This window comes from Zootoca vivipara, chromosome 2, assembly GCF_965207765.1.
Source record: "Zootoca vivipara chromosome 2, rZooViv2.hap1.1, whole genome shotgun sequence".
NCBI classification, from domain to species: Eukaryota; Metazoa; Chordata; class Lepidosauria; order Squamata; family Lacertidae; genus Zootoca; species Zootoca vivipara.
In genome coordinates, this window is record NC_142584.1 from 64,285,792 (window position 1) to 64,312,807 (window position 27,016).

General features: G+C 41.6%; 1 protein-coding gene across 6 annotated transcripts in view; it reads right to left on the minus strand.

The window, feature by feature from the left end:
* Window positions 1–27,016, minus strand: part of EBF1 (EBF transcription factor 1) — a 374,718-nt gene that overhangs the window by 76,148 nt on the left and 271,554 nt on the right. For 3 of the 6 annotated variants that reach the window (XM_035105768.3, XM_035105770.3, XM_035105766.3), the window contains exon 9: window positions 8,666–8,796. In XM_035105768.3, the coding sequence (XP_034961659.1) occupies window positions 8,666–8,796 (131 nt within the window). Of the gene's footprint in view, window positions 1–8,665; window positions 8,800–27,016 lie in introns of all 6 variants that reach the window. The other 3 variants (XM_035105767.3, XM_035105769.3, XM_035105765.3) reach the window with 1 other exon arrangement.

The window sequence follows — 27,016 nt, forward strand, 5'->3', positions numbered from 1 at the left end:
CTGCAAACTTTTTTTTTCTGAAAGCAAAAAGCATGCAGATGAACACTAAACTTCTGCTAGATTCCACTAGTTTTCCAGAAGTGACTTTTACATTGTGCTGTGGTCTAAACCACTGAGCTTCTTGGGCTTGCTGATCAGAAGGTCAGCAGTCTGAATCCGTGTGACAGGGTGAACTCCTGTTGCTCTGTCCCAGCTCATGCCAACCTAGCAGTTCGAAAGTTGGCAGTGCAAGTAGATAAATAAGTACCACTGTGTCAGGAAGGGAAACGGTGTTTCTGTGCACTCTGGTTTCTGTTCCGTTGTGCCAGAAGTGGTTTAGTCATGTTGGCCACATGACCCAGAAAGCTGTCTGTGGACAAACACTGGCTCCCTCGGCCTGAAATGAGATGAGCGCCGCAACCCCATAGTCACCTTTGACTGGACTTACCGTCCAGGGGTCCTTTATACAAACAAACACACACACACACACACACACACACACACACACACACACACACATGAAATTATGACTCTTCTAATAATTCATCTATTGGGTAAATTGCATGCATAATAAAAACAGCACAGGGGGAAATGAAATGAAGACAGAACAAACTGAAATAAAAAGAGGAAAGTTTCAAAGAGGGTTTGGCCATGGAGAGAGGTATTGGCTGAGTGGCAAAGCAAAGGCTTCGTATAAACAGGTTCAATCACTGGCATCTTGAGCTATAGTATGTCAGGCATGGCAGTCCACTGGCTGAGACCTTGGGGAGTCACTGTTCATCAGATATGGAACCCGATGGACCAGTGGTCTGACTCAGTATAAGATAGCATCATATCTGCCCAAATTCACTCTCATTTTACAGTGCGGCATATATTAGGATGTGCATCAGATTCAGGCAAATCCACAGGTGAAGCAAGATGTCTTAAGATATTTGGGGTTTGTCAGAGATACAGCCACATATCTATGAGGCGGGCAAAAGTCAAAGCAGGGTCCTTAGAAGCACTTTGTAACCCTTTGGCAATCCAGGCACTAAAAATTAATAAATCTGCAGGCAGGCATTTGCTGAAAGTAAAAGCAATGTTTCTAAGCTTACCGTAACAACAGCAGCAGTTGCTGGGGTGGCAAGAAGGCAGCACAGAATTGTGCTCCTGAATTCCTAGGGAGTATTGTTGCCGCTTCCCAAAGGAAACAAAGGTGAAGCATGGGGAGCTCAGCCTAGTGTAGGTGCAGCAATAGGCACAGTGGATTGGCTCTGCCGCTGCACCTCCACCAAGCAGAGCTCTCTGCACATTGCCATTCCCCTCTTATAAGCAGCAGCAAAGCTCACTGTTTGGAAGCCAGATGCCATCACACCACACTGCCTGTGTTGCCCCACCAATCACTGCTGCATAACATCATAATGCCAGAGCAGGATGATGACGGATGGGAAAGCAATCACCAGAGTGGTGAGAGGGCACAGAGGAAGAGCTGTGTTGTTACTGACAGCTTCACCTCATAATTAGAGGGAAGGGTTTTACTAGCCCTCTCCAATCCCAGTGCTTTGAGGGAGGGAACAGCTTTGCAACAGCCAAACTTTAAGCGTAAGATGCAAAGATGAAGAGAGTGGAGGCAGAGTTCCTTCATGACTGACAACTTTAAATTGTAATCAGAGAGAATGATTTCACCCAGGAAAACAAATCTTTCAGTTCTTCCCACTCCAAAATCAAATTTAAAGGTTCCCAGAACAAAAACACCTGGGCTCATTTGTCTGCCATTCTTACCCAGAAGCAACTCTCTCCTGTCTGCAATTTTCAGACCAATTGCCCATAAAACACCAGGGAAGATGAAGTGATTCCTTTTTTACCAGCTCCCAACTGTAATGGCTGCCTTTGCAGAAAAAAAGTACAGCTATCCTTTTGCATTTTTGCATGATTCTTGCCCTCAGAAGGTGTGACCTTGCCAAAAATGTCATCCAATTGTAGCCTCTCTTTTTTTAAGTGAGCCATTATTCCTTGAAAGAAAACAAGCAGGCTTGGACCCCTGAGCTGAACTAGACAGCCTTCAAATTAGTTCTAGCCAAATCAGCCTGTTTTATGAAGCGGGGGGGGGGGTTCCCAAATGAAATCTTGGGATCGGTGGGTGTGCATGTAAATATGTATATGTGTGTATATACGTCTGTATGTGTGCAGATTAATATCTCTGCAGCTTCCATACGTCTGCCCCCAATTTAACTCTCTTTCAACATCATTTCATCCATTTCCCAATAAAAACAACTTGGTTCCCATGAAGAAACTGACATATTTATGGTACATTGTTGCATAGTGTTAAGGTTGAAAAGAGTTCAGCAGATTGCTGGAAGGTTCTTTACGATCACGCTCCCCCATTCTCTTTTAAGTAAATATGTTAAACAAAAACTATAGTTTTAAAAGTACAATCATATATATATTTGTCCAGTCATTCTGGGCACGAACTTTCTATCAAACTGGACATTTAGTTCATTTTGTACTGCAGGTTACAGAAAAGGGTAAATCTGAAAACCGCTCCTCCCTGCCCTTCTACTTCCTGTGTTGAAATTTTGAATGGATTCTTATAAATCATATACACCCCCCCCCAACAATGCTTCAGGAATGCATGTGTAGCAGTAGCCATTAATGATACAGGTGTATCAATAGGCTAAGTCACTGCCCAGAGATTTAAACTGCTAAAGTAACCCCAAAGGAATACCAAAGCCTGAGACATAACCTCTAGTTACTAGTTCTCTTTTTTTTTAATGTCACAAATCCTTAAGCACTTAAGTTTGTGCTACACTCTTTCACTGTATCAAATGTGATGCAATGGAACATTTATCTGCTCTAAGCAACCTATCATTATTTTGTCAACATTCAAACATCTCCCAGTAACCCCTAAAGTTTTTCTGTACACACTAACATAACTGCAGTTGCCTGCCACTAGACTATCTTTCCTCTCATTACAGGACCATTTACTATTAACTGCTCCATGGATACAAATCCAGGACAGAGAAAAAAGGCAGGTGAAGTCAACATCTGGCACTTACTCCAGGTAGACTAATTCTTCTTGTTATTTTTTTAAGGGTGTGGTGTTTAATATATGCATTCCATTCTGTTAAGTTGCGAGCAACTACGAGGGTTTAGTCAAAAAGGCAGAATATAAATCGATTTAAGAAAATAAAGTGAGTTACTTAGACATAAAAGAAATGAGAATATGGAACAAGGTTGGAATCAAGCACAACAGCACCTCTCCCTTCTGGGATTTTTAAGTAAACTTAAAACTTTTTAAGATGTTATGCTTGTCATCTGTTTTGTATAAATTCTCTTAAATCAGTTGGAACATGAACCATATTACAAGGCGAACAACAGGGCTTAAGAATAGCAGGACATATGTTGTTGCTATCATTTTAAGATCCCAAAGTATATTGGTCATTGCATCAGTAACAAGTTCGTAATCTACTCCACTTATTTTTATATTGTATACGGTAACTGCATCCTATGGAGCTGTTGTTGGTATTGCTATACATTTATTTATTTTTTTTAAAAAAAATGTTGTTAGTTCTAGATAATTTGTCCTGAATGACAAAAGTATTGACAGCTTGTTAGAAATTCATTTGAGTTACTGTGCAAAAGTGAAATGTACCAACAGTCTCATTGTTCTGTTGGTTGAAATTAGTGTACTTAAAATCCACACCAGCAGTGTGCTATGCAATACGTGTAATGCAGAGAAGTGCAGCAATTGCCCCACAGTTATTAAATTCTTTTCCTGGAGTCTTGCCAAATACTAACGGAGCCTCTTTCAGACACACTATGAGACCTCTTCATTTTGGCTGCCTTTTGGCTTCAAGATTTAAGCTCTCAATTGGGCTGAGGCTTTATGTCTTATTTGGTCTGACATTATCAGGATTTTTCTGTGTACTTTTATTATTTTAACTGTTCCCTATTTCTGTGGATGGGGAAGGCTTGTGCTTTAAATATAATCCATAAATAAAAGAATGAATGCATGAACATAAGTAATTTCAGCAGCTGGAACAAAGAGGAAGAAGAAATTTATCAACATAAATATAATGAAAAGAGACATGTACTTTCAAAGCACATGGCTATGTCTTCTGCCTTCAGTTCTGCAGAACAATTAGCACAGGTCTTAATGTTTAAACCCAAAACATATTAAAGATTTTACCTTTTCAGGGCATTTGTAAACAGCCATATGCCTATCTCCCTTTTCATTCTTCTTCTTCTTATTTTTATTATTAAAATTTATATCCCACCTTTCTTCCACTGAATTCTAATTCTAATTCTTCCACTGAATTCCGTGCCTTGATCAGTCTCCCATCAAGGCACGGATAAAACCCAGATTTGTTTCACTTTAGCAAGGTTACCAACTGCATTATGTTTCATCAGACCATGCCCTGGAACCACTTCTTACAATTCCCCAAATTTCTGAAGCCCAGAATATGAGAGAGGCAGGCAGCACAATGGCACTAATGTCAGAAATACCCAAATTCAAAGATCGCTTTATCACTGACGATTTCTGTGGCCTTAGACCCTAATCTGCGACTGCAACATGAAAAGAACTAAAGGCCTACAGCAAATGTTTAGACTGTCCATTTCCAACATATACAATTCTTCCATTCCAGCTACCTAATCAGCACCCTAATGGAGAACGTCTCTTTGGGCTACTTTGGATATAATTATTCTGGCTTCAAAAACTTTATGCATGCTCTTGATTTCACTAGTGTCTCTCTCCCCAACAACAAGACTTTTACCCTATCTTGCCACTTCAAAAGTGCCAAAACGAGCTAATAATATCAAAAATAGTTTTAAAACAAATCACAAAAATAAATGTATATAGCTAACAAAAATTAAACAGAAAAAGGGTGACGGATAAAAAGAAGAAGCTATGCTTTCATGCTCTTAAGCATAAAGAGATAGTGTCCCTGCAGTCCTCATCTTACAAGAAAGAGTCAACATTTTCTGAGGTTTAATCAAGGCTGCCAAATAATCTGGTCTTGGAACTGAAATTATTTGCTTGTTTATGCCATTGTATATACAATTGCTGCTTGTGTATGAACGACATAATTCAAGTGAATAACCTGTTCTTTTTTTAAAAAAAAAGTGAAAGAATTTTTTTAAAAAAAATTCATTATGGCAGTTGAAGATTAATTGAAAGCCCTGGCCTGAAGTATCTGTATTTCTGCACACAATTAATGTGACAAATTATGTTCCGATGTACTTCCCTGAGTGAGAAAGGTTGTAATTATGTTATGAGAGCCTATAACTGAAATGTATGTTTAAATAATAAATATGTGTTTCCAAAATCATTTTAAATCTACATATTTAACATGCATCTCAATCCTCAAAGTGCTGTGCTAGCAAAAGTCCTATTTTCTTCAATGGCACATACACCAGTGCAGAGTCTCAATAAATGGCTTGATAATCAGCTTTCATTTCATGCCTATAAATACTGCAATTACAAAGCTTGAATACATGCAAAATACATTAAAATTGCAATATTTGCACTGCAAATTGCTTATGGTGTGTGCCTTACAGTAGCAATACTATTTCAGAATGAACATGAGCTCATGCCCCTTGTTTCTCAAATGTAACGTGTAAAATATTAATTTAGATCTAAGGGGGGAGATCTAAATAAAGGTCCTTTTAAAATTTATCTCCCGCAGTTAACTGTATTGGATCAATTCATTTTGGAGTGCAATGTAAACTGGATGGAACTGATTCTTAGCCCTTAAGAATGCTTTACCCCCATGCCAATATTTTCAATAGAGTTAGAAATATAGAAGGGAAGTATAAAAGAAATTAATCTTTTAAATGAAAGTTTCATACCTCTGAAGAAAGAAACAGATTATTTGTTTTGTTTGTGGGGGGAGCTCCTGAATGACCACATTTAAAGGAAAAGATGCAGTGGGGACAAGGTACCTAAGATGTGGCTCACATTGAAATATGTGCATTCTACGCCTCACAGTACAGCAATGGCACCTGGGGAGAATCTTGTTTATTTAAGCAACATGGTGAAGCATCTCTTGCAGCCAATGGCACAGCTGCCAGTGCCTTATTGGTAAATCAAATTCCCATGAAGACAAATAAAGATGAAGTTTACATCTCTATGGGTACCTACTGTAAAATGATCCACCATACTTTTCAAGAACCAAAGACCAAAGTGCAAAACTCTGATGGCAACCATAAAAATAAAAGAAATGTTGTCTTCTTGGCTAGACCTTAAGTAACATATGATCAAATGATTATTCATTTGAGAGCCAGCTCAAACATACAGGCACTCACATATTGCAATCATCACTTGGAATGATACCACTTCAGAATGGGACATATGAATATAAGAGGCCTTATATACTGAGTTGCATCGTCTAGCCCAGTGCTATCTACTGTGACTGGAAGTGGCACCCAATGTCTTAAGCATAAATAATTTCCTGCACTAATATTTGAGACACTTATTAACAGGAGATTCTGGGGAATTAACCTAGGATGCTTTTCATGCAAAGGATATGCTCTACCACAGAGGTATCGCTTCTCCCCTAAGTGCATGTCATACGTTTTATTGTGATTTTATATATGCTGGAAGCCACCCAGAGTGTCTGGGGAAACCCAGGCAGATGGACAGGGTTTAAATAATAAAGTAGTAGTAGTAGTAGTAGTAGTTGTTGTTGTTATTATTAAGCCTTCTCATCTTGGCATAGTTTCTCCATTCACACCGAATTCTCCTTTGTCACAGCAAATGGGTGAATCCATCAATTTCACTTTCACTTTCTTACTTTTCCACTCTTAAATCCAGTACTCCACATTTCCACATCATTTTGCATATTTTTTTTAAAAAGCATCATGAGCATTCCTCCGCATTTTAGTGAATTTTTCCTAATATTCACATTTGTGTGCAGTTTTGCAATAGATACACATTTCAGCAAAGCAATGTCCCCCCAAATAATACATTTTTTATGTTATCTTAAGTGACAAATGCATTTTAATGCACACTCTTCCCAGTGTATACACTTTTTATACATCACTTGGCTGAAGAACAGCATCGCAAAATTCAAAGAAGTGTGAATTTTGAAAGATGGATGTTTTGATTTTCAGATTGGTTTTTTTAATAAAAAATGCTAATTAGTTATGTTCTCCTTTAAATCCAAACTGGATCCTCCTCATTCCTAGAACAGCTTCGCTACACTCTCTTGCCGTTTGAAGCTTGACAATTTTTTGCAAGTCTCAATATGTTTGTGTATGTTGGGGATGTTCTTCTAATAATTTGTTGGCACATGAAGATCTCCCATATCAGAGATGATTGTAGATTGGAAGCCTTTTCCTTACTAGTTCTCTAGATGTGGAAGATCTTGACATAAGAGGCACTCAAACAAGTGATCTATTATATCACATGAACACCTACACATTTCGATTGCCTCTAAAGCTGCCATTTTCAAATCACTTTTTGTGAAGTAGTCCCATTATAGTCCAACAACTGCTATTGGATTAAGTAATTTCAACAGCTGTGTCACCACTGACATGGCCACATATTTACACCAGTTGATAAAAAGGGCATAAATTGATGGGAAATGGAAAAGGAAGGAAAATGTCAACAAATGAGTGGAGAAAGTTATTAACTAAGATATGGATATTGCAGCACAAAGAATATAAAGTTAGTGGCCTCATTCACACACCATGCTAAGCCAACCTTATTTTAGCACAGGGGTCAGTAACCGTTTTCAGCTGTGGGCTGGTCCACCGTCTGGACTATTATTATTTTTGAAGGGGGGGGGGTGAATGAATTCCTATGCCCCACAAATAACCCAGAGATGCATTTTAAATAAAAGCACACAGTCTACTCATGTAAAAGCACGCTGATTCCCGGACCGTCTGTGGGCCGGATTGAGAAGGCAATTGGGCCGCATCTGGTACCCGGGCTTTAGGTTGCCTACCCCTGTTTTAGCACAAACATACAGGATCTTGAAGAGGAGGTCACAACTACTTTGCTCCTCCCCAATTTCTCAGCTGCTGCGGTGAGCTTAGCCATAGTTTAATAAGTCATTTGGATGGCTTAGTAAGTCATCTGGAATATGGTTCGGTTCTCTTGGACAAAAAACAAGCAATAAATCATAGGACCAACTTTGGCTATAGTTCATGGCTAGTCTGGAGAATGCTAAACCATAAGCTAGGGTTCAAATGACACACAAAATCAAGCTATGGCCTAGCACAGCACAATGCAACAGAGGAATGACCAGGGAGCAGCAAAACAGTTTTGAGTTCCTCTCTTGGGGCCTACATACTTGCACGTTCACACTAAACCATGGTTTGCCATAACATGTTGTGCAAACTAGTGCCTGGTTAAAAAAATGTAAGAATTATAATTAAGGGCTGGATGATTTTATTCACGTTGAGGCAAATTAAGGTAACCGAGACTACCAGTGGTTTTATTTTATTTTTTGGGGGGGGGAGGGAGGAACTGTGACATAGATTATTATATTTTAGAATGTCAATAGACGGACTAGAACCGTCAATGTAAACAAGGACAGTGGCACTCTATTTGTGCCAAGGGTTGCTCCAGTGCTTTTATATAAAATGGGAGGAATAAGAAAATCTTTCTCATTGTTACTGCAATAGAACAGGGGCTAAAAGAAAGAAAGCTGGCTATAAACTACACAAAGTTACTGGATATTAATGTGCAGACAACACCTACCTCACTCCAGACCAGCATGGTGCCGAATATGACCTGTAACCCATCAAAGAAATTGTCTCCTATGATGATGACAGTGGCACCTCCTGTAGTCCATCCTTCACTTGGACTGATGGCTTTGATACATGGTGTAGCTGCTTTCCAACACACATGAAAAAGAAGTATTCGGCTGTTAGAACAAGATTTTAATGATAGAAGACTTGAGAAGGGGGAAGGGGAGGAAAAGCTTTGATTTTCTTTCTCCTATACTATGATGCAGGTTCTAGAGAGAGAGATCTCTCTACTTTGTGTGTGAGAGATCCCAAACCAGATCTTTGAAAAGGGAATGTTTGCCATTAAAATTTTATTTTGTTTCCATTGTTTCTCTTGAGAAGATAATCGTGTTTGGCAGGCCATATAAAGAAAATAGCAGCATTGCTGGCTGAAGCCTGACTAGAGAATAGAGCACATTTTTGTAACACTGAATTCAGGTCTCTACAAAACATGATCTTGGGCTGTCTTTGAGTTCCATTATAACAAAGCTCAAATTTTATTTGAGGAACTTACTGTGTCTAGAGTGTTCCTTGTGTCATGGAACCATTTTATCCAATTAATACATTTTATAAAATCATTATTGAATTTTGTTAGCATGATATTGCACAACCAATATGGTGTCATGTATTAGTAGTCATCTGCAAAATTCACATTTGTGAAAGAATTAGATGCTTTAAAATGTTCCATTATTTTAATACCATGAAAGAAAGCAGCAGCGCTACACTTATCATAGGCTACCTATGCCTGTATTTCGCCCCATTGTTATAAAAACAACATGCCCTGTGAGTCCATAGTTGTATGTAGTTGATCGATCTTTTAAGGGAAGTAATTCTATGGGGAGAATTTTTTTAATGGGCACAAGAGTCCATTGCAAATTCCACCTAAGTTTTCTAGCCTTAGCACAATAGACTTGCCCAATCCTTCCTCCAATGGTCTAACTGACTAGCAGGACCAGCCTCCCATGATATATCCTCTATAATTTTTTGTACCAAGCTATGAGGTTGTGGGTGGGTCCACAGATGGAGGCGGAGAGTGGGCAACCAACCATCACTTTTGTAAAGGGCTTGCAAAAAGGCTTGAAAGAATGCATCAAAAGAGAGTTGGGCCCAGAGGCTACTGACAATTTAGAGATTTCCCCTCAGTTTGGCCTTTTTAATCTTGTTCACTGACTGAGCAGATTCCATTGCTTTCCTTGAATCCCAAATTGGGGGAGATTCACAAGACTTGGTCCTTTGGTGGTGGGCTAACTCAGTGACTGCACAGTTTTGATGCTCCAAGACTCAGAAAAGATTCGTGGGTTTGATCCTTTTGAGGTGGATTTAGAACTATACAGCTCCTGTGTGAAATAGCCTTTTTTTAAAAAGGATTTTGAACAATTTGTCTATTGAATTGAGTTGACAGAAGTATTTTCCGGGTTGGAAGTTCCTATTACAAAGTGAAGACTGAAGGCTGTGAAAACCTGGCACATTCCTAATTATCAAACCCTTCACCTCATGCATGAACCTCAGAATAAGAAAATAATAAGAAAATATTGGGGGTGGGTATAATTGTGTAAATTTATTTCAAGGGGACTTTGCAGACACACTTTTTTTGTGTAATGCAAGCAAGAAAGGACACTTTCTATTCCTACTCACCTTTTCTGTGCATCTATGCTGTGCTTCCTCAACTTGGTACCATCTGGAAGTTTTGGACTACAACTCCAATCAGATCCAGCCAGTATGGCTGTGCTGGCTGGGGCTGATGGGATTTGTACTCCAAAGCCATCAGTTTGGCAAATATTGTTCTATGAAATTCCTGAATTTGTATGTAAAAACCTGGTGCAAAGGGAGCATTAAAACTCTCTGCCTTGCATGTAATGAATTTGTGCAAGGTCAACTAGCCAGCTTTGAATGGCAGACGGTTGAAATCGCACAAGCTAACTGTGCGTAAGATGTGATCATATTGGATCCTCCTTGGAAGCTTTCCCTGGCCATTGTAAGGCAGTAGTGGAGCTTCCCAATCCTTACACATCAGATCAGGGTGGAGAAAACCACCCTTGTTTCTGAGGCTCAGACGCTTCCCTCAGTGGTTCTTGTGCACCAACTGCCTGAACATCTCTCCAAACACCAGCCCTTTGAAGCTTTTACCTGGCACATTCTGAGCACCAGTTAGCACCAGGAGTCACACAAGAACCAGAAGAAATGCTTTTGATTTCTGACTAATTTTCCAAGCAGTTTAAAGGAAGAGTTTATCTTTTCCAATATGAGAATTTCAACAGGAATAGGAAGATTCTCAAAAATTTACCTCACCCGTAGTTTGATGTGTGCATAATTAACATGGCATGTATGAATTTTATCCAAAGAAAAATGCTCTCAAGAGAAACATGCCAGAGGGTCCTGGATTCAAATCCAGACCATCTTGGGTAGCCTTGAGCAAGTTTCTCCCTCCCAGCCAAAGTCCCTTGCTAGAAAAATTGAATAATACAGATCCACTACACAGGACTGTCTAGAAGACAGATTTGACACACTTTGTAATATACATGGGGGGGGGAAGTAATAGAACTATGTGTGTGGAATCACTTTGATTTCAATTACTTGAGCACACTCAACTTTGGGTTGGATGTGTTCAACTGTGTTCACCATCTAAGCTTCTGCATTGTCCAGCCACAGAGGCAACTGGTTGAAAGTCATTTGCAGTTCTCCATCAATATTTTGGGGAGCAGCATGAAATATATTCAGAATTTGAATTTGTACAGTTTGGTAGCATGACAAGGTAGCTAAAAAGCCTGTGTTTCAAACAGTGAAAAACATTTTTTCCAGTAATGCCATCTGCTAAAGCAGTGGTTCCCAACAGGTGGTCTGGGGACCCCCAGGGGTCCGCGAGCTATGCCAGAGGGGTCCGCAAGATGCTATTAGAATAAAATATATATTAAATATATTTCGTATGATAACAGATTTTTGTTTTGGCCGCTTCCTGCATGAGCAGAGTCTAGCGCAAAACTAGAATTAGATAGAGGCAGTAGTTCTGCTGTATGCCGTTAGGTGGCGCTTTACAAACACTACTGTTTTGCAAAGAGGCAGCGCGCGCATTCTACTAACGCTCACCTCCCCAAGATGCTTTGCGCGCATCGGCTTCATTTGTGCGCTACTGCGCAGGTACCCCGTCTTCTCCATTCCCCTCCCTCCTCCCTGGCGCGCGCTGCCTCTTTGCAAAACAGTAGTGTTTGTAAACAAAGCAAGCATTTTCTTCCATGTGTTTCATGAAAAACAAATATAGGAATCGGCTCGACATGCGGTCGGATTTCAGAGTGAAAGTTTCAAGTTTGGAACCTAATATTTCAGAAATAATGGACTCAAAGGACAGATTTAACTCATCTCATTAAGAACTGAAAATTAAACCTAATTGTATACTGATGGAGTACTCTGTTGTAACTGTAAAAAAACGTATAAATATAAAATATAAAAAGACTCTTAATTTGGCTCTCACTTTTTAATTTTAGGATTAGGAATTAATGGGGGTCCTTGTCACAGTAGCGGCTCGATGAGGGGTCCTCGAGAAAATTTTGTTGGGAACCCCTGTGCTAAAGTATAGGAGGACCTTAGGTGTACAGTGGTACCTCTGGTTGCGAACGGGATCCGTTCCGGAGGCCCGTTCGCAACATGAAAAGGCCGCATCCTGAAGCCCCGCGTCTGCACACACACGTGACACAATTCAGCGCTTCTGCGCATGCGCAAAGCGCGATTTAGTGCTTATGTGCATGCGCGCGTGCAGAACCCGGAAGTAACTCGTTCTGGGACTTCCGGGTTCAGTGCGTCTGTATCCTGAAAAGACATAACCCGCAGTGGACGTAACATGAGGTATGACTGTATACTGTACGAGTGCTACTGTTGTTTCTATTTACGTATTAAGATTATTGCTTTGGCTAAGATTTCATACAAGATTTTGAGGTTTCTAAAAATGTCTGCCTTGTCCCTAGTCTGCTTTCTGGGAAATCTGGTCCTATTGCCTGCTCAACAAGGGGAGTGAAGAACGGAAAGAAGCTCTTTCCATCCATTACACGGCATCAAGCTTTGCACCTCAAAAAATGAGCTAACGAAAGCAATCTTATAACACTACAGTCAAGGAATTGCTACATACACACTCAACTAACTTTGATATGTCTGTGTTGGACTTGCATTTCACTCATAAAGCCATGCATGCATTAAAAACTCCAGAAAGCTTCTCACTTGTTTTTTTAAAAAATAGCTCAACTCATGGTGCTGGGCTTACAGCTAATAAAAGTAGTTTAAAAATATCGTCCCACGCCCTCCAAGGAATCAAATGCTCTGATTAAATCAGAGCATGAATAAAATTAAAATTGCTTCTCAATTACATACTTCCTGATGGTACATGCACACACCCCACCACATAAGCAAACTTTAACCAACATTCTACATGTCTTGGAGGGAGGGGGGTATTTTCTAGAAATTTACAAATAATTCATAGTTCAATGAGCACAATGAAACCTGCCATTCTCTCCCTTTCTCCTTGACGAGATGATTAGCAGCAGTAGGAAAGGGGGGGGGGGTGTTGACTGTTTCCTTCCTTTTTAACAAAAGGGAAGGCATGGATGTAAAAATAAGGTCAACAGGTTCCAGGGTTTAAACTGGAAGTTTCAAGATTTTAGTCTCTTCTCACATCTGCAGGAGAAATGAAATCTCAGGATGAGATCTGGCTTAACCTCCATTGCATGTCCATTAGTCTCCATCCCAGGCACAGCCAGGCCTTCTCCTGACCCACAAGTGCCATCATCACCCCCCTTTTATTAGCCCTCATTAAACCCATTACTAAAGCACCAATTCAGCACTTTCAACTAGGGTTGCCAGACTCAATAGAGGACAGGACTTCTGTGCCTTTAATTGCCCTGCTCTCTTTTGAGTCTGGAAACCTTAAAGAGAAACCAGCAGACCCTTTGTTTAATTTCCAAGCAAAGGGTCTGCTGGTTTCTCTTTAAGGTTTCCAGACTCAAAAGAGAGCAGGCCAATTAAAGGCACAGAAGTCCTGTCCTCTATTGAGTCTGGCAACCCTACTTTCAACTTCTTGTCCCTGGAGGAATAAAACCTTCCAGTTGCCTCCATCTTTTTGTTGACAGTGAAGAACTCCAACTGCTATCATGGCAGGCTGCATTATCAACAAGATAATCTATCCATTCACTCTCCAGTCCATGGTGGGCTAGTATCTTCTGGGATAGTTTTCAATTTTAAGTATCACCCTGAAATTTTATTCCCCATATCCAAAACAAAACGGTGTCCTTCCATCTTCAATGCAAGCAGGCAACTGATGGTGGGGGGGGGGGAGAGATTCAGCATGAAAATAGAGAAGCCTCCTTCCCACCCTCTCTCAGCGCCACTTATTAACAAGGTTGCTGCTGACCAATAAGACAATGCAATAGATAAACCGAGGCGGGAAGAAGCTAGAAATCAATGAAATCAAAATGTGATACAAAAGACATGGTTTTTAACAATGGGTATGAAAATTATATATTTGGTATTGAACTGGAAAAACAGTCAGCAAATTCCGTAGTAAAATAGTAGAATAGGGAGCCCAGATGTCTCAAACTGGAAGAAGCTGCAGGGTTTCTTGGAAACCAGGATGACGACAGGCAAACTCTCCTCTTTTGCATCCCAACTATGAGCCAATTCACATGGCCATTTAGGGCAAAACTAGACATGCAGCTATACTTTGTAATAAAATAAAATCTAATCTGCATCTCAGTGAAGTTGGATAATATGTGATGTAATAACATAAAGCTGTGTTCGTAGAGGACAGCCTTCCAACAAGAGGAAAAATGCTTAGCGAAAAGACTTCTTATCAGCCACTGTTGCAAAAGAGAAATTGTTTGGACACATTGTCCACAGAAGATTATTTAGGAAACATTTCCCAAGGGCTTGGTGTTAACTGGGACATCTTTGAAAAAGACTTGATGGTCAAAATGGATCTATAACCAGTTGTTTGGTAGTTTTATGATTCACATAGCTGCCAAGTTTTCCCTTTTCTCGCGAGGAAGCCTATTCAGCATAAGGGAAAATCCCTTTAAAAAGGGATAACTTGGCAGCTATGATGATTCATTGTCCTGTTTTTGTTCTTTGAAGGACTCTTTGAAGCATTTGTGGGTCTTATTCTTGACTGTGTCTAAGGGAGACTTTAAGCTTTTTCTCTTCACCTTTGCAGTGGCCCCAACAAAAATGACCTCCCAGCTGCTACTCACATAACCAATGAAGGCTTTCCTTCTTTTGCATATTGCAACTTCAGAGAGGACAGGCCAGGGTGGAGGGCACAGCAAGAGGGAAACCTACAATCCCACTGAGGGCCCTCTTGCAGTTGCAAATTGACTGCATTCAGATACTGTAATTAACACCATGTCTAATTTTACCCTAGTAGCAGTTCGAAAGCACGTCAAAGTGCAAGTAGATAAATAGGTACCGCCACAGCGGGAAGGTAAACGGCATTTCCATGCGCTGCTCTGGTTCACCAGAAGTGGCTTTGTCATGCTGGTCACATGACCTGGAAGCTGTACGCCGGCTCCCTCGGCCAATAACGCAAGATGAGCGCCGGAACCTCAGAGTTGGTCATGACTAGACCTAATGGTCAGGGGTCCCTTTACCTTACCATTTTTGACATGGTTATTGGTCTTGGGATAGCAGCTCAAAGCATCCTGATTCTACACACCATCTAGAGCAGTGGTTCATAACCCCTTCCGTATGCAACCTATGGGTCCACATTTACTTGGTATGATGACTTACCAGTTTATTTGCACATTTTTTTTGGCCCTTAGGTCCTTGGTGGCCATTGGTTTTGTGCATTTTAGCTGCATGTTTGTCTATTTTATTACTGATACTTGATAAATCCAAGCAAAAATGAAGAAGCTTTTGATACCCACCCCACTTGTGGGTCATGAACCACAAGTTGGGGAAATGCTGATCTAGAGGAGACCCTAGAGGACTCTCTCTTCTCAGAAGCATGTCCACATCACATCAAAATTTATTTATTCATTTTATTTATCGGCAGCTCTGCGACACAATGTTCTTTGAGCAGTGAACAAATAAGGCAACAGCTTAACAAGATCATAGGAGCCAATCAAATAAACATTAAAAGCCAATAACCTAGACAGTGCAGAGCAACTCTAAACTTTCACACTGACAGAAAAATGCAATAGCAATCTCTTAAGCAGAGCTGGTTCTACTGTTTGGCAGAATGAGGGAGGCGGCTCAGTCAGTAGGTGCTGGGGGCAGCCAAGGCAGCCCCTGCACCCAGCTGCTCTGGAAATCAGAGCTGTGTGCCACAAGGCCTATTATACAACTCCTATACAGTCCAAAGTTACCAGTGGCGGAATCTCCATTGGTGGTAGCCAGCAAAAACTCTTAAAGCAGGGTATAAGATAGGGACAAAACTGAACTATCCAAGGATCCACTGGGTTTGTTTGTTTGTTTGTTTGTTTGTTATTGCTGCTGCTGCTACCATTAATTTATTATTGACCTTCTAAACCATGGGTAGGCAAACTAATGCCCGGGGGCCGGATCCGGCTCAATCGCCTTCTAAATCTGGCCCGCAGACGGTCCGGGAATCAGCGTGTTTTTACATGAGTTGAATGTGTCCTTTTATTTAAAATGTATCTCTGGGTTATTTGTGGGGCATAGGAATTCGTTCCTTTTTATTTTATTTTTCAAAATATAGTCCAGCCCCCCACAAGGTCTGAGGAACAATGGACCGGCCCCCTGCTGAAAAAGTTTGCTGACCCCTGTTCTAAACACCCATCTCAAGGCAATCTACACATAAAATAATTAAAAAACACAAAAACAACTAACACGTTGAAAACAAGATTTAAACCCTAGCAAGTGAGCATTTGGAATCAAAACCCATTTATCCACCTGGGAAAGCCTGTTGGAACAAAAATGCCTTCAACCTGTCATATCTCAACAGGAATGATACTCCACTGATGTGGAAGGGGTGTGTGTGTGTGTGTGTGTGTGTGTGTGTGTGTGTGTGTGTGCAGGGGTTGGGTAGGGCTGATCCATTCTGTTTGCTGCACCAGCCTGGAATTGGCAGACTTTTAACGCCCCCCTCTCTCACTGGCAACAGTGTTGGGGCTCCACATGCAGCAGTTTTGCAACAGCTGTTCTAAACCTTGTTGCTGCCTGCCTGGGATTAGGACTGCACCGTTACTCACAGTTCACAAATCAACCAATGAAGTAAAATAGCATCTGTAAGAGTGGAACTATTTGTCACACACAAAGATCAACAGAAGCAAAAGCAAATAACATGATCTTTTTCCTATAGAACGCCGACTAGGTTTCCCCTATGCTTCTGAATACAGAGCATTCCATACCATATAATGTGAAGAGACAAAAAAGTTGTTGTTGTTGTTGTTGTTGTTGTTGTTGTTGTTGTTGTTGTTGTTGTTGTTACTACAGTGTTGTGTTTGTGGTTTGGTTTTCTCTCATTTCTCCAGCCACTAAAGGTAGAGGGGAATTTCCTCCCTTCAAATGGTGACAATAAAATGATTACCCGGGCCTCAGTTTAGCATAATGGTTCAGAAATGCTCATAGCATATTGCAGACTTAAAGTGGAAATTATTAGGTAGCTGTTCTTTGTTATAATAATGATCACTCCACAAATAAAAGCTCTTCTCCCAAAGGTACTGCAAGGCACAAAATGCTAATTCTGAAGATTATGTGCTCGCTTTTATTAAATATTACTATGCCCTGTTCTGTTTGAGGGCTTCACTGCTCTGATTGTTTTATGAGTGCCATGTTAATGTCATCCCCATCTCGCTAGCAGCAGGCACACATTTTAGCTTTTGCAGGAGAATTGATCAAAGGCCACGTGCTGTGGGAATTGCTGAGAAAACACGGACAAGCGGTAAAAATCTAACTGATTAATTGGTTTAAATTTCATTTCAGGGTGTTGAACTTTGGCTTGGGACTCTAATACTACACTAAGAGTCAGGGCCTAATTACCAGATTTCCAATTTGCCTCAGCACAATGGCGCAGACAGAGGAAAATGAATACTAAAAATAATTATAATGGGGAGGGGGGAACCTTTTCTGCTCTGTACTTATTTAACCGCTAATGCTCTGTGTGGGCAAACAGTTTTACTGGGGAAGCCTCCAGCAGCGCCTGCTGGGCCACCAGGGTATCTAATGACACAAATAAATTAAGAAGCTAGTGGCAGAGTCAAAGATTCTGATTTGCCAGATCGAAGGGACAGTGATGCAGATGCCCACCAACATGCAGTTGTCCCATCACCCCCATTCATTAGTAGTTAGAATTCATATAAGCAATGTGCCTGGCTTCCACTCTCAAAAAGAAACAATCCATTACATTGATAAAACACACATAGACACAGGGAGCGGGAAACTGTGCTTACTTTGGAGTTTATGGGTGGGCCTTGAGAATAAGGGTTAATTGAACTCAGAAGTTCAGGCTTACTGAGGCGAATTAGTGCCATGTACAGCTATCAGCAAGGTCCTGCCATTGGTCTTGTAATCTATTTGTGCTGTGATTAACAGACAGTCCGTGCTGGTCTCAGGAAGAAAGACCCAACCCCTAGCCCTCTTCTCTAATATTCATCATGAAACACTGGCTAAGCTTCCATATTACATAAGAGGAGGCTCCAGCAACGGTGGACGTCGTCAAAATTGAGCTATGGGCATATATGCATTTGATAACGTCTGAAAAGGGCAAATGCAATCAAACTGCACAGAATCAGTTCAACGAACGAAAGCAAGACGTCGCCAAGAAGCAACATCTTTAAAATGTAAAGCAACAATTATGGGAGAGACAAACAATTCTGATTAAATAAATTTGGACTGGATTTAAAATGGTCCTAGGGGAAAATAATTGTCCAAAGATCTGCAAGCAAACCAATTAACAGACTACATCAAACAGTCCTTAGAGCAACGGAAATGGAAATTCACTATCAGGTTAGCTCTCTGCTGGGCTTCGGGGCTTAACACAGCCTATAGTCAATATAGTATTGAGTCTACAGTGATTATCCTTGAGAAGGGTGGCTAGATGCTATGGCAGTAGAGCCAAGGGCTCACTCACACAGTTTTGAAGATCAAGTTGTGCAATTTGGCATATGTGGCTAACAACATTGCATAGGAATTGTGCTGTCATGTTCCCAGAGACATAAGAAACACTATCTCTTGTTGCCTACAAGAGATCGTTGCCCATCCATTCCTACTGCGCTCACATAATCTCTTCAAAATAAAGTTCATGCAATTAGGTTCCTGTCCACTGTGCAAGAACAACAGCTCACATCCCACAGGAACAAAAAGACTGCATATTCCAGTAATGCTAAATAAGCATGAGGGTTGCACTTTCAGCAAAACACTAAACACTTTGAGAGGTCAAAACAAATACATAAAACAAAGCTGCTTTAAATCAAATCAAGTCATTGGTCCATCAAGATTAATACTACAGTGATACCTCAGTTTACGAATTTAATCCATTCCAGAAGTCCGTTCTTAAACTGAAACCGTTCTTAAACTGAGGCACGCTTTGCCTAATGAGGTCTCCCACCGCCAGTGCCCTTCCACTGTTCAGCTTCCGCAAAGTTCTCAAACCGGGACGCTACTTCTGGTTTTGTGGAGTTTGTAAACCAAATCATTCATAAACAGTACTGTTCTTAAACCGAGGTACCACTGTATATGTCCTAACTGTCTGCAACTTTCTAGGACTCCTGGTATTGCCTAGTTGTAGCCCTGGGATTCTTCCTCTAAATATCCCACAATGTGTAACTCTCCTTGAAAATAATTGTGATTTATATATACATCATTATGATTAGAGGAGAAATTTGATTTAAATCAAATTTAATTTAAATCAAATTTAAATTTGAGTCTATCACATTCCAAAACAATATGTGAATCAAAACACAGTTATCCTTTTAAATTCATACTTATCTAATTTAGCAATGTAGTTCTCCAACAAAACAATGTTTACAAAAATCCATATATTAGGGCAAATCACTTGCAAAAGTGTGTACATTAGTCAAAATGGCATATAAAAATGTGTTTATTGGGAGAAATTTGTACTAAAATGCTGGTGGATTTCAGGGGGGGGGGGGGAGAAAAAGAAATCAATCATTAATCGCTGCAAAATGTGGAGAATGAAAATTAAGATTGGAAAAATAAAAACGGAGGGAACTGAAGTTGCCAGTTCTTTTCAACTCTCATAATAGCAATAATAGTGGGGTGTTTCCCCCAGGTGGTCCACTGAGGTCACCTTTAGCTTCATTTTCTAGTTGCCACTGCAGTCATTGCTTATATTATATTCATTTGAAAACCCACTCCTAATGAATCAAGTAAGTAGAATGCTGCTTAGATGTGAAATATGACATTTTAGAGAAACGTACCTCAAAGTGGTAACTCCCCCCCTAAATAGTGTGGAAATAAATTATATGGCTTTACTGTAGAATTTTATTTGTCCATTTATGACCGTCAATTTAACTGCCAAGTAATTTTTTTTTAAGTTCTGTATTTGTAAACAGCACGAGGGGTGAAACTGTTTTGTGTCATCCCCTAGTTAAGTGCTTAAATAAATACTTATTGATTTTGTTTTCGTCTTCAGCCAGTCACTATGCCTAGAAGAAACAAGGGCAGAGATTTCGTTACACTGCTTTTGCTTGACACTTACTGAGGCACAGAGTATCATTTGCTGTATTTTGAAGAGGGTATGCTATGCGCAGATACCATGGAAGCCTAAAATGGTAACAATGTAGGACTGGCTGTTGATTGATGCTGGAGACCATGTGTCCTTGCAGACAAACAGTGGTGTGCTGCTGCCCTTATGTCCTGCAAGAGATGGTGCACTAGATGGGCCTGATCCAGCAGGAATTTTCTTATGTTCAGGTGGTGAACTTCCAACTGGCTGGCTGGGAGTTTGGCTGGCTGCTTGCTTTCACTTAGTCTAGCAAAGGACCCTTCAATAATTCTGAAACATTTTTGGGGGTGGGGAAAGAAGAGACAGCAAGCTCAAATTCATTTCACCCTGAAGTCACAGATTGTGGAAGAGCTTGAGTTCAGCTCCCCTCTTAATCCAGTTCCATCACAAATCATCCTTTTGTGGCAAACAGGGATGGGAATCTGGTATTCTTATTCTTGCTGAGCTACAGTTCCCCTCCTGGTGGACACAGAAGTCCACCTATATCTGGAGGGCCACAAGCTTTCTATCTCTGCCTTAAAGGAATGTGAAGAGGGGACTGGCTTCAGAGGAGGCACATCCTTGAAGCACAATTCTTTAATTTCCCTCGTTTTGAGGGTTCCAAAATGGAATTCTTTCCTATCACCCACACAGCTAAAAGTTGGTTACATATATACTCCAAGGAACCCCAATTATTAGACTTCTGAAAATGGGAAAGTTGTGTACTTCTCCCTCTTAAAAAGAAAAAGCAAACACAAAGGGTTGCATTCAACACATCAGTGCAGAGTTCCATTTCTTCTCCTCCACCCACCCACAAAAAAGTCTGCTCTAGAAGACTCCCCCCCCCCAACCTTCTGGGGCAGATTTTGAGGGGTCAGGGGAGGGAGATCTGTTGTGCACACAGAAATCTCTTACATGAGCAGAGCCACAGTTCAATGAGTAACGGTAAAGGGACCCCTGACCATTAGGTCCAGTCATGACCGACTCTGGGGTTATTGGCCAAGGGAGCCGGTGTACAGCTTCCAGGTCATGTGGCCAGCATGACTAAGCCACTTCTGGCGAACCAGAGCAGCACACGGAAACACCGTTTACCTTCCCGCTTGGAGCGTTACCTATTTATCTACTTGCACTTTGACGTGCTTTCGAACTGCTAGGTTGGCAGGAGATGGGACCAAGCAACAGTAGCTCACCCCGTTGATGAGTAGCCTCAAATAATTGAGGTCTTTCTGCATTTTCCACAAAGTTGACAGTTGGTATACATGTAGTATGGGACACCCCTATTTCTACAGGAATGTGAAAACATGTTTTTACTAGAGGTGTGCCAAAATGGGATTTTAAACTACTTCTTTTTTTTTACTTTCATATGTGGTTGAAAAGCACCTCCATTTTTCAGCATGCCTTCATGTGCCTCTTCAACAGTTTGTCCTTTCCACTCCACCCCACACAGCCAGAGCATTAAAAGGAACTGTGAAAAGGCCCTCACTGAGTTGAAGACCCCCAGGAGCCTGTCCCTGAGGCACAGATCAGGAAAACTCATTACACTGGAAAGCAAAACAGCGTGTGTAATGCAGGAGCTTCTGAAGTTCCCCAACCTGCCTGAACTAAAATGTAAGCAGAGACCTTTACATACTCTCTGTAAGCTTAGAGAAGCCCAGGGAGCATATAAAGATTGGATGCCCAAACCTTTGTTTGGTTTGATTGCAGAATACACTCACTTCACACACATACACCTAAATGCACACATGTCTCTTAGCATTTCTCCATTGGGTTAGCCTCTTAATATACAATACAGTCCTGTGCAGTGCTTTTCTTCTAAGGAAAAATGGTGCCAGTACTCACCATGAAGATGGTACAGTAAGTGCCACACTTTTAACTAGTACTTTTCTTCTAGAAAAAAGGTGCCGGTGCTGTGTACTCGTGTACCCGCAGAAAAACAACAACACTGGTTCTATGCATGTATTTAGAAGTACCACTGAAATTGGTTATATTTACTCTCAGGACCCAGGTGGCGCTGTGGTTAAACCACTGAGCCTAGGGCTTGCTGATCAGAAGGTCGGCGGTTCGAATCCCTGTGACAGGGTGAGCTCCCGTTGCTTGGTCCCAGCTCCTGCCAACCTAGCAGTTCGAAAGCATGTCAAAATGCAAGTAGATAAATAGGAACCGCTATAGCGGGAAGGTAAATGGCGTTTCTGTGTGCTGCTCTGGTTCGCCAGAAGCGGCTTTGTCATGCTGGCCACATGACCTGGAAGCTATACGCCAGCTCCCTCGGCCAATAATGCGAGATGAGCGCGCAACCCCAGAGTCGGTCACGACTGGACCTAATGGTCAGGGGTCCCTTTACCTTTATTACAGCCTAACTGATCTAAATACTAATGTGGCATTAATATATACTCCACTTCTCTTCTTGAGAAACCATATCTTCTTCAGAAATACTGCTGTTTGATGCATTTCCCCTCAAACCAGCTTCCATCTGATTTGAAAATGCAAGCCACATTCACTTGAGGTGTGTCCATTTGAGACAGCTGTTGTGCCCATACAGATGGCAGCTTCCAGGAATAGGGGAGGAGGGCGAGTTGCAGCCATGGGGAATCCAAATAGGTAATGTGCATTGGACAAAGACATTCCCACCCCCACTCCCTCTGGTGTGCACAGCCACATGCAGATGAGACTGGAAACGCAGTAGGGAAAAACGAACTCACTGCGCTTTCAGCTGCTAATGTGTACATAGCCCAATATGGACTATAATTCTGCAGAGCAATTAAAAGGCGAACTCTGCGCTACTTGTTCCCTACCAGTTCTACTAGAGTCAATGGAACCACTGCAGAAGAGGAAAACTTTTAATGGATTTCCTATTATTATGCTAGTAATTATGCTTAAATTACTGTTTTAAATTATGACCATTAGTTATAAAGACAAGACCTAGGGAGAAAACCTCACAGGGGGTCTAGGTTATGAGAGAGGGACTGTGAACTGTTGGTGAAAAGGAGGAAGAAAAGCAAGAGAAGGCAAGAGAGGCAAGGAAGCAAAAGGAAATACAGCTTAAATACCCAATAAAGCATTTTGCTGCAAGTCTGTAATTTAATTGTTTAATTGTTTACTGAGCTGGGACAAAGACAGCGAGTGCTTAAGCACTATGGGGGATCCAAAGCCTTTGTCTGTAGACAGATGATTACTGGGATCAGAGATGTGGAGACCACTTGGTTTCACTGTAGAAAAGCCTCAGTGGAATCTGCCAGAATGTCTGGACAGGACCCAGAATGCAGGAGGTCTTTCCTGGACCATGAAACAGAGGCTGCAGCAGCTATTTGCCCCCATCGTCAGAGGCAGAAATGCTTCTGAATACCAGGTGCTAGAAACCACCAGAGGAAAGTGCTCTGGTGCCCAGATCCTCCTTGTGGGTTTACCAGAGTGATCTGGTTGGCCACTGTTAGTCCAACAGGATGCTGGACTAGATGGGTCATTGGCAAGACCCATCAGGCTCTCCTTATGGACATCAGGATGGGATTTATTGACCTGCACAATGTGCACAAATTCTTTGAGCATGTGTAGTCTTAGTGATGGAAACATGCACTTGGTCACATTACTTCAGTGGTCAAAGTGCGATGCTTTAATAAAATCTATTTGGGGGGGGGTGCCATACCACTGCTTTTGAAAATGACTTAAAACCAGTCTACTTATTTTAAATCAGGAATAAGGAAACCTGTTCGTTCAGATGTTGTTGGACTAAAGCTCTGACCAGGCCCGGCTCTAGGGGTAGTCTCGGTGGCGCGGGGCGGCAGGGCGCTGGGCTGGCAGTAGGGCTCTGCGTGGCAAAGCCGCGCTGCACCCACCCACCAGGGCGGGGGCGCCGGAGCAATCTCTGCGCCACGGCGCCCGACCAGCTTGAGACGGCCCTGGCTCTGACCATCTGGGACTGATGAGATTTTGAATTCAACAGCATCTGGATGGCCAAATGTACCCCGTTTCCCCATATTAAATGGATTTAAAACTCTTCTGGGATGCTACATAGATGAAAAGTCACTTGACCCAAGCCAGAACCCTTTGTGGAACTGAGGCAGGCAGGCACCTGCCACAACAGCTTCCTACAACAACTGAAAATCCAAACCCGGGAGAAGCCCTGGAAGAAGAGAAAACCCTAAGCACAGGGAAAGCCATGGGGATATAGAAAATTGTCTATCCAGATGCCTGACTGCTTCTGCCATACCTGCTTGTTGCCTCTCCTAGCTTCACAAACACGTCTGGCCGGGTCAAGCCTGGAAGATGGAAATGGGGCCTTATTCCATTGAAAAGAAATTGCATCCCACCCTACCCTACCCTGAGAACCTCAGGTTTTGACCTCATTTACAGTAACTCTATTCATTTCATGGTAATGATTGATAACAGATTGTAATTATTTAAAGTATGAATGTACTAATTCAAGCTTGTTAGTAAATTGTTTACGCAGTTATAAATATGGTGAATAGACCGCAGGCTAAATTGAATGTGGCCTAATTTCAAATGAAACTATCCCACTTCCTCCCTCGCCCCACACTGCGTGTTGTGTTAGGCATATTTTCAAAATCATGCTAATGAAATTACATCAGCTGCACAGAGGTTTTGCATCAGCACTGCAGGTAGAACTGAAACAGAAGTCTATAGGCTAGAACTCCCAATGTTAGACAAGTGTAAAATGGCCAATAAATAAAATGGTATAAATAAGGAATCATTAATTAATTATTAATTCAGTTTACTGCCACGCTTGTTGTAATCAAGAAATCTACTTGCTCTCATACCGTGACAACATTTATCAATTCTCCTACTGAAATCACTGAAAAGCAGATAAATTCTGCTTTTTTGGACACCACAGGAAGACAGTAGTCAAATTAAAGGAACCCTTAAAAATATATAAGGGAATTGTTGGGGATCAACAGACTGTAATTTGGTTTCTACAAATAAAAATTCACGACATCCTTGTGCTCTTATTCTTGTTTTGATTTCTTTTCTAAAAAAAGAGGATATCATTTAATGCAATTTTCCAGAGCCTGGGAATCATAAAGTCAAACATGAACAAGTCTACTGGAAAATCTGTGACGTTAATCCTGGCCTACGTTGTATTTTTAACAGGCACTGAATTTGTGTGTTGGATAATCCAGATGGCCATAGAGGAATCATCTTGATAGGATTAAACCTTTATGGTGAACTCTGCTCCATCTGTTCTCAGAGGTTTGCCTCTGCCTGTCGGAATATAAATTTGCAGCCTGTGTGTGTCTTGCAGCATAAGTAACAGTGGCACTTTGCAAATACACACACACATGAATGCGCGTGCACACACACACACACAAACCCTTGAGCACTTATTAGTAATGTGCAATAAAGGTAGCTTGGAGTTTACTGCCAAAGAAACATATTGGATTTATTATTCATCTGAAGAACAAAGTGTGCAGTACCTAAATTTGAACAAAAAAGGATGTTTGTTGTTGTTCAGGGACTTGTTCAATTCATTAAACCATAATACTACCATAAATTCACAGATGAAGGTATGACTGCACATGAAGCAGGGAGACGCTTAATCTTTGAAAACTATTATACGTTGCTAGAATGCAGGATACAGTTTTGCTTTGACATGCTGACTGTTAAATATTCCAAATCTGCAAAACCCAAAGAGCAATGGTTGCAGTTATTTCTGGCTCAACCCAGCCACAGATCGGGGTGGGGAAAGATGATTGGAATAACACAGAAAAGGAACCTGGGTCTGTACTTTCTGGTTCTGCCGTGAGCTTTCTATTGACACCACTGGCTTCTTGCACTGATGGCTGCTGCCTTAAATATGCAGCAAGGATAGATGTTCTAGTGCTATGCCAAAATTTGTCCTCCAATGCAAAACAAAGCTTCCATTTCTCCTGCCTCTTCCACAGGGCACTCTGGAGTTTCTTAAGAATTCTGGTGTGATTTCCAGCGAAGTCATCCTGTTAGCAAAAGGGCTTCCGCCTGTGCTGTGTGACTTTGTCTTTGCTCCCACACCCCCAAATCTGTTTTTGATGTTGGATCAGACTCAGGGCGGGGGCACAGGAAGAGGAGAGGGAGAGGAAGTCCCATTGCACAGGCAGAGGTCCCTGCGCTAATGGGATGACTCCATTGGACTACAACCCTGGGCATAGAGAAAGTTGAGCTTTCTGTATTGCTTTTATGGTTGTGGGTGGCTAGGTAAAGGTAAAGGTAAAGGGACCCCTGACCATTAGGTCCAGTTGTGACCGACTCTGGGGTTGCGCGCTCATCTCGCATTATTGGCCGAGGGAGCCGGCGTACAGCTTCCAGGTCATGTGGCCAGCATGACAAAGCCACTTCTGGCAAACCAGAGCAGCACATGGAAACGCCGTTTACCTTCCCGCTGTAGCGGTTCCTATTTATCTACTTGCATTTTGATGTGCTTTTGAACTGCTAGGTTGGCAGGAGCTGAGACCGAGCAACGGGAGCCCACCCCGCCACAGGTATTCGAACCGCTGACCTTCTGATCAGCAAGCCCTAGGCTCAGTGGTTTAACCCACAGAGCCACCTGGGTCCGTTGTGGGTGGCCATTCTTCCCATTAAACATTTTTCCATCACTCGGCAGCCCCCCCCCCCCCCGTTGCTTGCACTTCCTAATTTAGAAAAAATGAGGTAAGAGTTACCCCATGATGTCTT